The sequence below is a fragment of the Cupressus sempervirens genome, chromosome 8 (genome assembly GCF_028749045.1).
Source record: "Cupressus sempervirens isolate cs-2001-9-10 chromosome 8, ASM2874904v1, whole genome shotgun sequence".
In the NCBI taxonomy this organism is placed as follows: domain Eukaryota; kingdom Viridiplantae; phylum Streptophyta; class Pinopsida; order Cupressales; family Cupressaceae; genus Cupressus; species Cupressus sempervirens.
The window spans coordinates 493,220,844-493,238,378 of record NC_143125.1 but is presented as its reverse complement, the minus strand read 5'-3'; the positions used below and the strand labels follow the sequence as shown (position 1 = coordinate 493,238,378).

At 35.4% G+C, this 17,535-nt stretch overlaps 1 protein-coding gene across 1 annotated transcript in view; it reads right to left on the bottom strand.

Moving 5' to 3' along the window:
- Positions 1-9,572, bottom strand: part of PTAC13 (plastid transcriptionally active 13) — an 89,353-nt gene extending 79,781 nt beyond the window's left edge. The window contains exon 1 of the mRNA XM_089798166.1: positions 8,958-9,572. Coding sequence (XP_089654292.1) covers positions 8,958-9,374 — 417 coding nt within the window. The 5' untranslated portion in view covers positions 9,375-9,572. The remainder of the gene's footprint in view (positions 1-8,957) is intronic.
- Between the last annotated feature and the right edge of the window lie 7,963 nt (positions 9,573-17,535).

The following is a 17,535-nucleotide window of genomic DNA, read 5'->3' as shown; positions in this document are numbered from 1 at the left end:
TATGACTCCCTCCTTCCACAGCTGAAAATGATGTTCTTCCGCAATTTTCCTTGCTCGAAACTTATTGATGATTAAGAAAGTGAATGAGATAAAAGGATGGAATGCAGGCTATGCGATTATTAAGGTTCAAAATTCACTCGGTTTGATTTAACACGAATTCAGGTGGTGGGAGGGTAGTGGAAATTGCAATGAGAAGAATGAATGAATATGATCCACGGCGCTCTTTTAAAAATGGCCGGTTTGACTCTTCGGCTGCCTTCGGTTATCAAGACAGCTGTTTGAATAACCCATAAATTCGAATTATGAAAAGGAAAGAAAACAAGAGGGAAAAGAATAAAGAGGTGAAGAGTTTTTATTATTATTATTTTTTTATTTAATTATTATCGTGCACTCATTTATACGTTCACGTGTACATTTAGGTGAAATGACATCTTTAGATTATAAAATTGTAATTATTGATGTCATTTTATTTTTATATACATGTGTTCGTAGTTATGGGTTTATAATAATAATTAAATAAGAAATTCCAACAATGGATCTCTAAAGGTATGAATTTTATGTTCTTAATTTAGATTATTTAAGTCTTTATTATATTGTTTTTCTAATAGCTCATGCGGTCCTATAATGCAACATGTTGTCAAGTCTCAATATCCTTATTAGGGTAGTCTTAGGTCAAACCTGTCGATTCTGATGACTAGACCAATCGACCATCCCCTTCCGATGATCCCGTTTAGCAATGCTTCCCCTCTCTTCAGTCTTCTTCCTGCAATCACCCAAACAAAACATTCTTGCCAAGACATTAATTCAAAGATATATTAATCATTAATTCAAAAACCATTGTTGATCATCTAGTGACAGTTATAGATTTCATCGACATCTATAATAACTAACTTATTTCACATGATCATGAATGAAATAACTCATTATCAGTTGATACAACGTATATAATTAACTCACTTCACATGATCAGGAAAGAAATAAATTGATACGTCTATAATCAACTAACTCACTTCACATGATCAGGAAAGAAATAATTTGTTAAACCAACGGTTATGATCAATTTTTAAAACTTAGGGCAAAATTTGGGATGTAACATACCCACCCCCTTGATTTTTCATCGTCCTCAATGAACATAATGGCAAACTTAAGTAGTACTTAGCTAGTTATATAGAAAGAAAAAGAAATATTCAGTTTTCAATTTCAAAAAAAAGATAGGGATATCTTTGAAAAATATCATGATAATCCTCCAAGTGGCATTATCCCCAGCATGTTGGTCCCATTGGACCTTGCACTGCGTTACTTCCCAATTTCATAAGCGTAGCTTACGTACCTCGAGTATTTTGAGTGATCTTACCTCTACCACCCCTGATTCTTGCACCTGCAATAATTTCCAATCAATCATATGTTCATGGTGGGTAATATACTTTTTAAGATATGACACATGGAAGACGTCATGCATCCTGGCAAGCGCTGGTGGTAAACCAATCTTGTAAGCCACTGGGTTCACAACTTCTAGAACTTCAAAGGGTCCCACATATCTCGGGGCTAACTTAGCATTCTTGCCAAACTTGATAGTACACTTCTGAGGCTTAACCCTTAGTAACACCTTGTCCCCTACTAAGAATTCTCTAGGTGTTCTTTTGGCGTTTGCATGACTCTTTTGTCTGTCATTTGCTTCCTTTAACTTTTGACAAATCTGAATTACCTATTCCCCCATCTCCTGAAGCATTTCAAGCCCAACAATGATTTTATCTTCCAACCGATTCCAACTCACTAGGATTCTGCATTTATGACCGTACAAAGCCTCAAAGGGAATCATTCTAATGGTGGCTGATAGGAGTTATTATATGCAAATTCTACCAAGGGTAAATATGTTTCCCATTGGTATTGTCGGTCCATATAGTATAATCTTAGGAGATCTTGTAATACTTGATTTACCTGTTCTGTCTGACCATCTGTCTCAGGATGATAGGCTGAACTAATGTTCAACTTGGTGCCCAGAGCTATAAATGATGTTTGCCAAAATTTAGAAGTTTCCTAGCATCCCTATCTGAAATAATTTTCTCCGGAATTTCTTGCAACCTGAAAATCTCTTTTATAAACTTATGAGCAATCTCGGGTGCTCCATCAAATAAATTTCTTGGTATAAAATGAGCAACCTTTGTCAATCTGTCAACCACGATCAAAATAGTATTGTGTCGATTCCGTGTCATAGGTAACCCTTGTATGAAATCCATGGATATTACCTGCCATTTCCACTCTAGTGCTTCATTTGGGTGCAACAGGCCTACTGGGTACCGATGTTCTGCTTTTACTCTCTGGCATTCCAAACATCCTACTAGAAACTCGATTATTTCCCTTTTCATCCCCTTCCAGAAATATAGAGGTTTTATATCAGATAACATTTTCATTACTCCCGGATGTCCTGAATATGGGGCTAAGTGAAATTCACCTAAAATCAGTCTTCCGAGTTCAAGGTCGTTGGGCACATAGATTCGGTGGTGATATCTTAATAATCCATCCTCTTCTAAGCTAAAATCTGAATACTTAGGATCTTGCGGGTCTCTGATAAGTGCTAGGCTGATTTCTGTATAAAACTCATCACACTCCAGGTGTCGTAAAATTTGGTCCCTCAACCTAAAGTCTACAATAGTTATCGCCGAGATGTGTCTTCTCCGGCTTAGGGCATCTGCCACCTTGTTCTCCTTACCTTTAATATAACTTATGTCCAACTCATAATCTACTAAGAATTCCACCCACCTCCTCTGTCTAGCATTAAGATTCGGTTGGGCGAAAATATACTTCAAACTATGATGATCAGATCTAAGCTCAAAAGGTTTTCCGATTAAGTAATGTCTCCACATTTGCAAAGCATGCACAATTGCTACTAATTCAAGATCATGGGGTACATAATTTTGTTCATAATTTTTCAATTTCCTAGATTCATAAGCAATAACCTATTCATCCTGCATTAACACACCTCCTAATCCTTCTCCAGATGCATCTATTATAACTACAAACTGCTTTTGTGGATCAAATACCCTCAAAATAGATGCTGAAGTCAGTTTTTCTTTCAAAAACTCGAAGGCTGATTGATAATTCTCCGTCCAAATAAATTTCTTTCCTTTTCTCTAAAGATCGGATAGGCTATTCTTGAGAAGTTTCTGATGAACTTTCTGTAGAACCCTGCTAACCCCATAAAGCTCCCAACTTTAGTTACATTTCTAGGTATGGGTCATTCCTTAATTGCTTTTATCTTTGATGGATCCACTGCTATACCCTGAGCTAATATAATGTGCCCCAGATACTGAATCTCTTTCTGGTAAAAAGTACACTTAGATAATTTCTCATATAGCTTGTGTTCTCTTAATCTTTGCAAAACTATTTCTAAGTGTCTCTAATGTTCTTCGTTCTTAGAATATATTAAGATATCATCCATAAAGACCAAAACAAACTTGTCCAGACAATCCTGAAATATACTGTTCATTAAGTTCATGAAAGTTGTTGGGGCATTGGTTAACCCAAAAGGCAATACTGTAAACTCATAATGTCCATACCTGGTTCTGAATGCGGTTTTATGTATATCTTCATCTTTTATTCGAAGCTGATGGTATCCTGACCTTAAGTCAATTTTTGAAAATACTGTCGCACCCTTCATTGATCAAAAAGATCATCTATCCTCAACAATGGGTACCGGTTTTTGATGGTGACTTTATTAAGCATCATGTAATCTATACGTAATCTCATGGTTCCATCCTTCTTCCTTACAAACAGCACTGGGGCTCCCCATGGTGAGAAACTAGGCCGGATCAACTTCTTATCTAACATATCCTGAAGTTGAATCTGTAATTTCATTAATTCTGTAGTTGTCATTCTATACAGGGCTCAGGATATGGGTTCCGCTCCTGGTATCAACTCTATGGTAAAATCAAATGCTCGGGAAGGGGGTAGTCCAGGAAGTTCCTCAGGAAACACATCTTGATAATTCTTCAAATAAGGGTATTTTTCTTCGAAGGACTCTTTTAACTTTTGCTTGATTTCCCCATCTTCATAGATGTAGTCATCCCCATAAGTGGTGGTTTTAAGTTCCCTTGTATCCTCGATCCTAACTGCGAAAATCTCACAGTCTTTCCTCCCATATCTCTTAAGTTGCATTGCAGAAACCTGTTTTAATCTAATTTCATGTTTAATCCCTAAAATGCTTGTTGGTCTGCCTTGATCATCCACACAGTTTACAGTTTTGGCAAGACAATCTCCCCTGGCCTTATGTTCACTGAGTCAATTAATTCCTATGATAATGTCGTATGACCCCAGGGGTGTTACATATAAGTTCAATTCTGTTGAGAAATTCAGGAAGTCAACTTGAGCTTCAAATAGGCATTGCTCTACCTTAGCCCTTGATTGGTTCGCATACTCGACTGTCCATGGTTTTAGGTGATATAAAACATTTAGATGCTCCAATATCAATTAATATGGACACAGGGTTCCCGTAAATCTTACTCGGAGTTTCAATGGGGCCTATCTACTACTCTGCTTGTCTATTATCTAGAGCTGCGTGAATGCTTTGCTGAAAGACTTGTTGCTGTTGTGGTAAAGGTGGTCGTTGTAGCTGGCTAACATTGGGTTTAATGGGGCACTGTTTTAAACAATGACCTTCTCCACAGTTAAAACATCCTCTTGGTGGTCCTTTCTTCTCATTATTCCAATTGTTTTTATTCGTATAATAATTGCTTTTGACATCCTTTGCCCCATTGCTCTTTAACTCTAGTTTGTTGTTTTTGTAGTCCTTAAATTGCTTTTTCTGAGGCCCAAAATCAACACCATCTGAATTCCAGGTTGTCTTTCTTTTGTTGTCTCGGATGGAATCATCATTTCTGATCTTGTGTTCTTGCTGAACAACCTTCTTTAGGGCCTCTTCCATGGTTCGAGGAGCGAGAACATCAACAGCTCCTCCTATCCTATTCCATAATGAATTTCCTCACCTTCAAATTAGTATCTTGCTGATAAGGTGGTACGTATTTAAGCAATCGTGTGAACCTCTCCCAGTACTTATGTACTGACATGTCTCCTTGCTTTAAGTTTTGGAAATCTAAAAGCTTCTAATCATAAAAGGTTTGCGGCAGCCAACGTTTCCAGAATATGTTCACAAATTTCTCCTAGGTGATCTCAGTGGTCCTAATGTTCTGTTCAACCTTGGTATTTCCCCACCAGGTTGCAGCTTCTCCGATGAAATGATATATTCCCCAAACTACCTTTAAGGTTTCTGAGAAATTCCTAATCTCAAAATATTGTTCCATTTCAGTTAACCATGCTTCTGCTTCCTCTACAGACTTAGAAAAACTTAGGTGGTTTTATTTTCTTAATGTCTGTGGATAAATCAGCTACTATCTCCTTTTTTGGCTTCTCTGATTGTTTGGGAGAGGGAATTTTGTTATGCTCAGAGACTTTTGTCTCTACTTGAGGAGGTGGTGTGGTTTGAACTTCCTCACGGTTCTGCCCCATCTAGGCTACCATTTCACTCATTCTTTTTTCCATGGTTTCTAACTTTAGTTGTGTTTCTTGCAAAATCTAGAATAGCAGTTCATTAGAAGATTGAAGGTTCTTGCGTATTATATCTTGATTTACAATGTTCTCATTGTTGTTCATTTTTATGCCTGTTAATTTACAATTGTATCAATAATGAGAAAAGAAGATATCTTTTACAAGAAAGAAAAGTCTTACAAACACATGATTTCAAATAACTTAATTTAATTTATTATTTCATTGCTTCACTTAAGCAACTTTATTTACAAAATTTCCTCTATTGAGGAGGTTTACATCAACATAACATTTAATCTTGCTTTGCAGCATTGAATTTTGGTTCAGATTGGTACATATCTTGCACCATCCAGGATTTATGAAACTGTAAGAGAGGATTGCTCTGCCGAGCATTCCAGCCTTGAATCAGCTTGTTTCTATATGTTGCTTTGCTAGCAGGAGTCCACCTGACTCTTTCGTTCTTCATCAGCTGAATTGTCTGATTCAGAGTTTCATTATCTCGGGGTATAGAACTGCAGGTGTAGTCATATTTAGTCATATTTTTAATGAGATAGGGAAAGATGGGGTGTCGTGTCTTCTTACGTGGTGTTTTACGTACTTGCATCCTATAGTCAATCCAGAATCTTTCAAGTTTCAAGAAGGTAGGGTGCCCTAGGTTCAGTGTCAAACCCAGCGCTCTGATACCATATGTAACATACGAATTTTCCTAACCAATTTTATTTAGTATATAACTAGAAACTAATCCCATTCACAAGACAATGATCTCAACTAACTATAACTAGAAAGAAGTAACTGCTATTTGCATATTAACATCAACAAAATGTAAAGGAATTAAATAAATGATTACTTCGTTATCATTAAACTCAATCTAACATGTTCAACTAAATATAAAGTAACAACTACTTTTTATTTGAAAACATGCATATAGTTCTACACTATCAAATTATGCTTTCATTAATCCAAAAGTAAATATGCAAAGAACATACAGATATGATGAAGAATTATCTTTGTCTTGTTGTCCAAGCCTCGGCATTGGTGAGAGAAGAAGCATTGACATAGGCTTAACCTCCCAACCGCGGACCATACTTATCTTCACACATCTTAACTTAATAGAATGGCCCTCCCTACCTTGGGATCGGGCTTGGGATGTTCTTAAGTCTAGCCATCTGAAGAATCAGGTGGTTTGAGTGTCCCAACAGTTATTCCCCAAAATAACTAAAGCATCTGGACAAACAAAATAGATCACATGATCGGCACATCTGCCTGTTTTTACCCTGGCCAAGGATTTCGAAGTTGGGTTCGTAAACCCGATCTCCACCACTCAACTTGACAACTGTTTTCATCATTAGGACATGCATTAGCTATTATATATGTTTGTTTCGTAGTTATCTTATTTAAATTTTTTATTCTTGCAGGCAATTATTCACCTCTTCACCATTGTGGCTTCCTATCGGTGAGTCCTAGGTGCATATGAGATTACATCCACTTTATCTCAATTACACCTCTTCACCATCGATGGCATCCCTGCTGGTGAATTCCTCGGTGTTTGGACATCATGATATTATTCACACTTTTGCATTAGATATAAAAGAAAAATAAATAAATTCGAATGGGAGCATTATCTTATGGTCATCATTATAGTTCCACCTTTTATATCTAAGACTGTGATAAACTTATGGATTTTATTACTACTGGAAACATGTCATCAGACCTTGTGATAATCCGACTAGACACTATACTTATGCACACATTTTCCATTCCATGTTACATTTATTGGACGACAGTATTAACTTGCTAATTTGGTAAAGCAGTGAAGGAAAGAAGGGTAACAGACTGTATATACAAAGAATCGGGTCTGATATAACTCACGTGACCTATTGCTATGACTCCCTCCTTCCGCGGCCGGAAATGATGTTCTTCCGTGATTTTCTTTGCTCTAAACTTATTGATGATTAAGAACGTGAATGAGATAAAAGGACGGAATGCAGGCTATGCGATTGTTAAGGTTCAGAATTCACTTGGTTTGATTTAACACGAATTCAAGTATTGGGAGGGTAGTGGAAATTGCAGTGAGAAGAATGAATGAATATGATCCACGGTGCTCTTTTAAAAATGGTCGGTTTGACTCTTCGGCTGCCTTCGGTTATCAAGAAGGCTGTTTGAATGACCCGTAAATTCGAATTATGAAAAGGAAAGAAAACAAGAGGGAAAAGAATAAAGAGGTGAAGAGTTTTTATTATTATTATTTTATTTAATTATTATTGTGCACTCATTTATACGTTCATGTGTACATATAGGTGAAATGACATCTCTAGATTATTAAATTATAACTATTGATGTCATTTTATTTTTATATACATGTGTTCGTAATTATGGGTTTATAATAATAACTAAATAAGAAATTCCAACAATGGATCTCTAAAGGTATGATTTTTATGTTCTTAATTTAGATTATTTAAATCTTTATTATATTGTTTTTCTAATAGCTCATGTGGTCCTATAATGCAACATGTTGTCAAGTCTCAGTATCCTTATCAAGGTAGTCTTAGGTCAAACCTATCGATTTTGATGACTAGACCAATCGGCCATCCCCTTCTGATGATCCCGTTTAGCAATGCTTCCCCTCTTTTCAATCTTCTTCCTGCAATCACCCAAACAAAACATTCTCGCCAAGACATTAATTCAAAGATATATTAATCGTTAATTGAAAAACCATTGTCGATCATCTAGTGATAGTTATAGATTTCATCAACCTCTATAATAACTAACTTATTTCACATGATCATGAATGAAATAACTCAATATCAATTGATACAACGTATATAATTAACTAACTCACTTCACATAATCAGGAAAGAAATAAATTGATACAACGTCTATAATTAACTAACTCACTTTACATGATCAGGAAAGAAATGATTCCTTAAACCAACGGTTATGATCAATTTTTAAAACTTAGGGAAAAATTTGGGATGTAACAGGATACCCCATGCCATGGTCAAATTAAATGTTTGTCATGCTACCTCCTGCTGTTGGATTTATAATTTTATATGGATATCACGGGGAAAAGAAAATGGCTGACTTCAAAGGGTAGAGTAATGAGACTCTAGTAGAGTCAATATTTTCTAAATTGTTGCTGTTCACTTGGCAGAGATTTGCTGCCAGTGATCTTAATGGCAACTTTCCAAAGCAAGTGGGGCGGAATGATCTTAATCTAAGGGGGTCCAGGTAAGCGTGATGACAATATGCTTAAAAAGTCGGCAAGAGTACTCAGTCCAATTTTATCTTTATAAAATGATTTCAAATTGGACAAGACTTCAATTTCATTTTGTATTAGATTTCCTATTTGATTTTGGCAGTATAATCGATAGAGTGTAAGTTTTGAAAGAGAATTGAGGGGAAATTGTGAATTTAAGTACCTCAACTTCGGCATAAGGATACCGTCTGCGGAATTCTGTAAAGAGGGTCTTTGCGGCCGACCTTTCTGAAGTCTTGCGCACCGAAAGCTTCCACCAGCACACTCCTTTCTCTGCAAGTGTATCCAAATCCAGCAGCTGCTTCAGTGTAGGCTTCTTCGGCATCTGACTCGCCATCGTTGACAGCTTTTCCTTCACCACTTCTCGCCAAGGAGATACGGAACTTATGGCCTCTTCTCTCCGCTCATTTCGCATCTTCCTCCTTTCTCTCGCGGATAACAATTTACCGCTATTAACCTCAACTTTGGAGGATGCAGTGCTACAACTGATATTGTGCAAAGAAAAAGATGACAATTTTGAGCATGGATGAGATGGCAGAGAGGAGGAAGAAGGCAAGCGGAGAAGAGGAGCGATTTGCATTTCTTCTTGGAACCTTATCCCCTTATTTTGCCTTTGCCGCTCACGTATCAAATCGAATTGAAACTGAACATGCAACTATAACTTTAATGGTCTTTGATTATTGAAGCGGCTTGCCGGTATTTCTAAATTCTCCAGCGCAGTTCAGCTCGTATTTGCTCCAAACTACAGGATTCGGATTGTCAATGAACTTCTAATCACAGTAAATGTAGAACAAATATTTTCCTATATAAAGAATTGTTATGATGATATTATTATTATTATTATTATTAGTTCTCGCGGGATGCTGTTCTTTCCTCCTTGTCACCCAAGCAGATTATTGTTGGATTATTGCAATGTTCCATTCATTTCAAATGCTATGTCAATAAATTATTATTGCCATTTCTTTTTGGAAACACTTCTTTATTTGGTATTCGTCGTACTATGAAGAATAGTGTACTATGAAGAGTAGTGAGTCTTGCTTTCTTCTTAAAAGTCGATCAATAATTCAAATTTCTATTTAGAGGCATGTATTTCCTATAAAGAAATGGTGTATATTGGTGTTTGGATTTTTTTTTTATCGGTAAGAGGTCAAAGCCAAGATTCATTATTATATGTTGTGATTAATTATTATTATTTATTAAGTGGGAGTAGATTCAAACCCAAGACCTCTTTGATAAGAAGCTCACAATTTACCATTGTAGTATAGACTCTTGCCTAATGATGATTGGATATTAGTAATAGGCAATCTTATAGCTATTTTGTCCTGAGTGGAGGCTAATTTGTCTTATTCTACAAGACTCTAAGCAAACTAATATTTCAAATGTCTATTTAGAACTTTACATATCCTACAAAAAGATAAAGTGGTCTAATTGTTTGATAGTACATTATTTATTGTTAACATTATATTTATTTTGTCCTTTGTATGCACAATGAGGTCTATAGGATGATGTGCATACAAATCTTATCTTCATTAGTCTACATGACTAACATCAAATATGTGAGATGTTGGAGTGGATTTGTGGAAATCGTTATCTTTTGAGTCTAGTATATAGTTGTTGAACTTAATGCAACATCTTGGCAAACTTATGAATGCTACAAGAGTCACGAGGAAGCCTAGAATTTATTTCTCTATTTATAGTGTTTCTATTATGTTTTGATTTTATGTCGACCAATTGTAGGATAGTGTTGTGATTTTTCTATAAGGTGTGCCAATTAGGTTTTCATTATTTGTATGGTTAAGTGTAAATTGCACATTTTCATTTTTCTTCTCTTACTAGTCTTAGAAGGGCTTTTCGTTGCTAGTTTTTGTGGTGGGTCAGTTAGCATTAGAGTGTTTCTCTAATGCCCAAAATGGAAGCCAATTTATATATAGATCTTATTATTTTCTTCATAATATTGGTTGCTTTTGTTTCAACTAATTTTTTATATACCATATATAAAAAACATCATATCAAAAATCAGCCTCCCACGTAGAGTTATGTTTAATGTGATTGCACTATTGATTACCAAATTAGATAGTTTAAACATTTAAAACAATTCAAATAAGGATATTTATTTGTCTATAGCCTTGGTATAGATGCTCGTTGTGTGCATCTTCCATCTGTGTGTTCTATACAATTACCTTATATTGTTCAAGGAGATGTTTATATCATGGTCCCTTCTAAATTCAAACTTTCATAAGAAAGCATCTCTAACAATAACACAATTCAACTACAAGCAAAAAATACGTCATACATTAAAAAAACAAGAAAAAAAACCATAATACATAAGCTTATCCATAACTAGCATTTCTATATTTACAAAATCATTTTTACAAACATAGTTCTATTTCCTCAAAACATACCAAGCCATGAAGATATGCACATAGTACAACTTGATAACAAAATTGCATTCCAACATTGTTATTATGCAAGAATCAAATGGAAGCAAGAAAGAGGCTAGGCAAGCAAACAAAACAAAGCAAGAAGGAACAACAAAAAATTATGACTTCTCACTTCTACATATCTCAAATTTAGTCAAATTCTCACACAACACCATGCTGATGCTCAACTCTTGGCAAGTCTAAAGTAAAAAATGTTGACACCATATCTATTTAAGATCTTAATACAAGAAATATTGGAAACAAGTTTGAACGAAATGTGCTCATTGTGTAAAAATCACATCTCAATAGAGCGAACAAAACATGTGAGTTGTTGCATGTCAACTTAACATATTTAAAAGTTGAGATGGCAATAACAGTCAATATGAACAATATGCTTGTGCTATAACACGAGCACACAATGATCCTATGTATGAGAATTTTCATAACAGATTTTGAAATTGCACCAAAGACAAAATATGATTGTGGTGAGTATGATTGCATCCTCATCATTAAAGAAATAGGATAGTCAGAGTTTGCAATTACAATTGGTCACTCCTACTAAAGAGAAAAGAAAAGAAACTCCTAGCTCTTCTAAATCCCCACTGAAATCATTTTTAGCAAGAATGATGAGCAACAAACCCTTGGCAGCATCAAGAGACCTTGTGATTGAGATATTTAGTCATATTTTAGTGTTTTCCATAATCAAAATTATTGAGAAGACTAAAGGCATCAAAAGAACTCAAGGAATTCTTGAGAAAGTGACTAACAAATTGTAGGATATCATTCAAGTCAAAGTTTGTGAAGAAGATCTAGAGAAAAGAGCCCAAGAGGTGATTAATGTTTTTGATAATTAGTATAGCACCCTTTTGGAAGTTGAATCTACCAAGGTAGAATTCATTCATGATGCGTAGTTATTTGACGTTGTATGCAATAATATCATAGGAGACTTAGTGACTCTTGACTCTTGCATCAAAGAGTTAAGAAAATGTTTAACTGGGGGTAACTTGTTGGAAATATGAGGTAGGCAAGGTTACTAAGAGGGAGGGGTGGGGGGTGAATTAGGAACCAATAAAACTTCAACTTATTTTAGCAATTAGTCCTTCATATAATATTCTGATCTAATTGCATGCATGAAAGAATGAAAGCAATAAAACATTCATAACACTTTGACACAAGATATGGTGACCCAGAAACCTTCCAAATAGAAAGTAAAACTAGGGTGGAGAAGATACCCACAAGCTTTAGTACTGCAGTATAAAGTTAGTCTGTTAAGGCTTACAATTGATCACTTTTGATGATATGACTTATTAGGAGCAATAAGGACTACTAGGTCCACCTTATGAAATGATTTACAAAACATACAATGAACTATGCACTTGGTATGAGATTTGCAAAAGATTGTTAAGTCTACCCTGTTAAAGGATTTAGCTGATACACCTATTAGGATGAACTAGTGGTTGATCTTTGATCTACAACTCTATTTTTTTGGTTGAGATTCCTTTAAAATGTAACAATCACCTTGATGTGATATAGATAAATCTTTGTTGTCCCTTATACTACTTGTAGCCTTCTTAATTCACACTTTTTCTCATCATATGCTTACACTTCTTATTTCTTTGGATGTGATACAATACATTACATATATACCAATTCAAATCACAACTTACTAGAGTCAGCTACAATACAAGTTTCACCAAAATCCAAAAAGTTGGCTCAATTGCTAGCACTTGAGTTCGAAAGAAAAACTTGGTGAGGGTTTGATACTCGACAACCATTGTCAAAAATTGAGATCGTCATGCTCTTGATAAACGTAGATGCTCAATTCATAATAATCACTTCCAAGTAGTCTAAACTTGGTCAACACTTGTGACTCGATGAACACTGTGAAACTCGACAAATAAATTGAATCACTTGGTTGACACTGGATGGCTTGGTGAACACTAACACTACGAACTTAGTATAAATTGAATCACTTGGTTGACATTCCTTGGCTCATTCAACACTAGATTCACATTACTAACACTACAAACTCAGTAGACACTGGAGAACATGGTTGACATTGTGCAACTTGATTAATACTATGAAGCTTACTTTGCACTGTCACTAATGAACTTGGTAGATACTACTCGGTGTGAACTGAATGTAGATTCTAAAACTCGACAGCAACTATAGAGCTCAGTAGTGGTTGGATTTCTCAATTCACACTACAAACTGCCAAATAAGCTTGATAGTTGTGAACCAATTCACTAAGTGTGAGCCACTAATAAACAAACTTAACCTTAATGTCAACAATCTCCCCCTTTGGCATTAGTGACAAAAATACTTATCAATTCAAAATTGAATACTCAAAATTTTCAAGTCAAAACATTCTTTTTATCTCCATCATATGTCTTCAACTCGATAACATACTCTATTTTTGAGATTTTTCAAAATTGCTTTTGTAAAAGATATTTTCTAATTATTTGTACATGTATATGTATAATATTATGCTACTCCCCCATACATATATCACATGTATACACATATTATACGTCCTCAATATATACACATACTTCTCCTACTTATATATATACACCCCTTTTTAACATAAATGCCAAAGGTGTATACTACCTATTGATGCCAAAATGTGACAAGAAGTCAAAATGTGCCTTCAAAATCAAAGCCATTGTCTTGTCTCAATTTTCCTATAACACCTTACTTACATGAAATGCAATCTGAACTTCTACTGATAACTACATCATGTGATCAACTATTGAGAAGTTATTGTCATGGATGAGAGTCTTGGCATGTGCAATGTGCTTCTACAATGCATCCATGTTTGGGAGAATCATGCCTTGGATGTCTGCAAGTGTGGCCCTTATCCTAGCTTCCTCCCTTGGAAACTCTACTTAAAAATTTGTTAGGTATATGATTTTTGAATAGTGAGTAGAATTATAGCTTGGGTCAAGTTACAACTAATGTGCACTTGCCTTCAAGTCTTAATCTATCTTAGATAATTTATCTTTGGTTTCCTGAGTGAAGAGAGATGTATCACACAACTTGTTGAATAATGAAGTAACATTATTTGCAAAGGTTTCCAATGAACTAAGAATAGTAGACAATTCTACTTGATTTATTGCAATTTTCTGCGCCACTTGTTCCAATACCTTGTTCTCAAATTTCCTCTTTACCGTTTGTAGCAACTTTTCTTGTCCATTCAAATCTTCATTGTATTTTTGGACAACTTCTGCTAACTAGACCAAAATAGGTTGTGTACTATCAACCTCAATACTTAGTGCATCTACAAATATGTTCTTCACATCTTCAAGCACTTGGTTTTCTCTGCTTTTCTCTTCTCCAAGCTTATGTTTCTTAGCTCTCTTTTACAATAATTCACCCATGATGTTCATTTGATCAAGATTCAGAGTAGAGATACCCCAATTCAGGATAATTATATCCTCGTCTAAATCAATGCCTTCTTCTTTACCTTTATCCTTACTTGAAACTTGAGTACTCGGTTGAGACTTGTTCTTAACTATCCTTGTACTTGCTATACACACACTAGGAATAGTAACAATAGTAGAAATAGAGGGGCTAGCAAAAAAAGTAGATATTGCACTGACAATAGAAATACCTTGTTGTTGTATTGCCAAATCTAATGGTGGTGGAGGCACTAGCTACTTAGTAGATCAAGTGCTAATCACTTCAATCAATATGGTACTCAGTTGAACAGGTGCAAAGATTGGTTGGGTGCTTGGTGTCGTAGTAGTTAACACAACCAACTCGATAAAAGATTTCTCTGAGCTCGAGGCATTAAATCTTTTCTCAGAGAATGAAGAAATGAGGCCATAACTACTGCTACTATCTTCTCTAGGTCAATTTCCTCAATACTTTGAATCCCAGGGAGATTCTCTTTGGTAGCTTCATGTTCTTCCTCCTCATTATCTAGATTTACATCATCTTTTGTTTCTATATTTTCTTCATCATCATTGTCATCATCTTCCTTATCATCTTCATCCTCTTTATCACTAACATAAACAATGAAGTCATTCAGGTGATAAAGGTTGTAAATGTTCTTCTATGTGGTAGTAGTTGTCTTCACTACATATTCTATGTCTTTCATCAACACAAGACATGTATTGAGCTTGAAAGTGAGTTTTTCCTCATCTTTCTTCATGGAATCTTTCACCTCTTTATCACTGAGACTCAACATGAGTTGCCTCAGAATCTGTTCATATATGTCTTTTATAGTTTTCTTAGCATTTTCCCATCTTGTCTTGATTGCTTGCATAAGCTCAGTTGGAATTTTTTGTACAAGTTGATCAAGAGAACATTTCCATTTACCCAATTTTGACATCATCATGTCTTCAACTTGCTTTTTCTCATCTATAGTCCTAGTTTCATATATAAGTGCTTTGAAGTTTTCCATCCCAGCTCCTCTTTCTATTTCATTTAACTTTTCTTTGGAATGTAGGTGGAGGCTTTGTGAAAATACTTTCCTCGGCATCCTCCTCACCCAACTTTAATTTCTTTCTAGATCTTGATACACTTCTTGTGAATACTGCAGTAGATGACTTAGTAGGTCTGGTTATGATAATCTTAGCTATCTTCTTTATTGTCTCTTCTTCCTCAGACTTTGTTTCTTCTGCTTCATCCTCTATTTCATCTTCTTCCACATCATCTCCTTTTCCTTCAGTCAACAGGAGAGTGGAACTTGCTTGCCTCAACTTTGCTATCCTCTTCTTTCCTTTGCTAGTTTCTTGAGGAAGCTTAATTTCAAGTTCTAATCTTGCCATGGCTTCTTCATAGGTACCCAAATATGTGGCTTTGGGATCCACAGGTTCATTTTGCAATGCCTCAATGATATCCTTGGTGTCATCAATGTTAACCTCATAGCTTAAAGGCTTAAACCACACCACTCCAGGTCTGAGTGCTTGAATGTACACTTTGTCATAGTCTACCATGAAACAAATATCATCCTTGTAATCTTCTACAAGTTTCTTTGGTATTTTATATTTTCTATTCATCTTTTCCTTGAATGAATCAAAATAATTGTCCACGATACTAACAAATTTTTCACCCATCTCTGCTATATATATTCATTTATCTGATATAACACTGGTACATCTTTTATCCATATGGCTGAACCTTTAGAAGGGAAGAAATTTTGCACATAGAAGAATAAACAAGTCAAGAGTGAACCAAAATTACACAGATTGTTCTTTGAAGTCCTGACGCTCTCCATGTTTTTGTTGAGCTAATTCAACATTAGCTTGGCAAGGTTGAAGGACATGTTGTTCTTTACTACCTTGAGAGCCAGATCAAATGCCTCATACGACACACTGTTGAGATGATTGGAGCTATACATCTTATGGGCGATCACATGAATTCAAAATTTCAGCTCCATTTCAGTTACATTGTTGATCTTCATTCCTCTTCCATCCCACTCGACAAGAGTCTTGTTTTCTAGTTCTACCGGACTTAGGGTTTTGGTAGTCTTAGCTCTGTTCAACATTGAGAGCCCTGTTATTATATGAATCATATTTTTGTGATTTAAATAGGTTGTTCCAATCATAACTACCCATTGTGTACATGGCTAAGGATAAACCTAATCCATTTAATTTGAAAGTCTTGGGGCATATGTGAAATGTGTGTTAAACCCTTGGTCTCCAAATGTTGATGCTCGGGTTTCAACACACCATTCACACATAAATTCTTTAAAGACTCATCTATCTCTATGGTTCCAAGTTCTTGTATTGAACAACAAAAATGTGAATAGATATCGTTAATGAGTAATACCTTGGGTGGAATTTGTGATTGAGCTCCAATTGTGTCAAGCACTTTTGCAATTGCCAGACTCAACTTGAAGTCCGGTGCCTTCCATTCAATTCCACAAACCAAAATCTTGGATCCTTTCTTAGTTTTTCTATTGGAAGACATCATGCTTAGTAAAGTTTGTGAAAACATGAAAATCTTCAACACCAAACACATTGGTTGCTTGGAAGCATAGAATTTTCTCTATACAAATAGCTCTTCAAAAATTCATGTTGAAAAATGTATTTGATTTCCTTCCTTTTAACAATTTTCACTTTTCAAGTGTCATAAATGCTTAGTACAATCAATCGTTCAGTGACAGATTGTCTTCTACTTGGTTCAACCTTAATTCTTGGTAGAGTCATTCATAGCTCAATGTCCACACAATTTTTTAGTGTATCCCAACCTCACTCGGTAGGGTCTTGCAACCTAACCTAGCTCAGTAAGGTCTTGATTTTATGAAATCACTCAGTGATCCCTTTGCATCTTGAATATTGGTATGGATCTCTTCTTCTTGCTAGCTGGAAC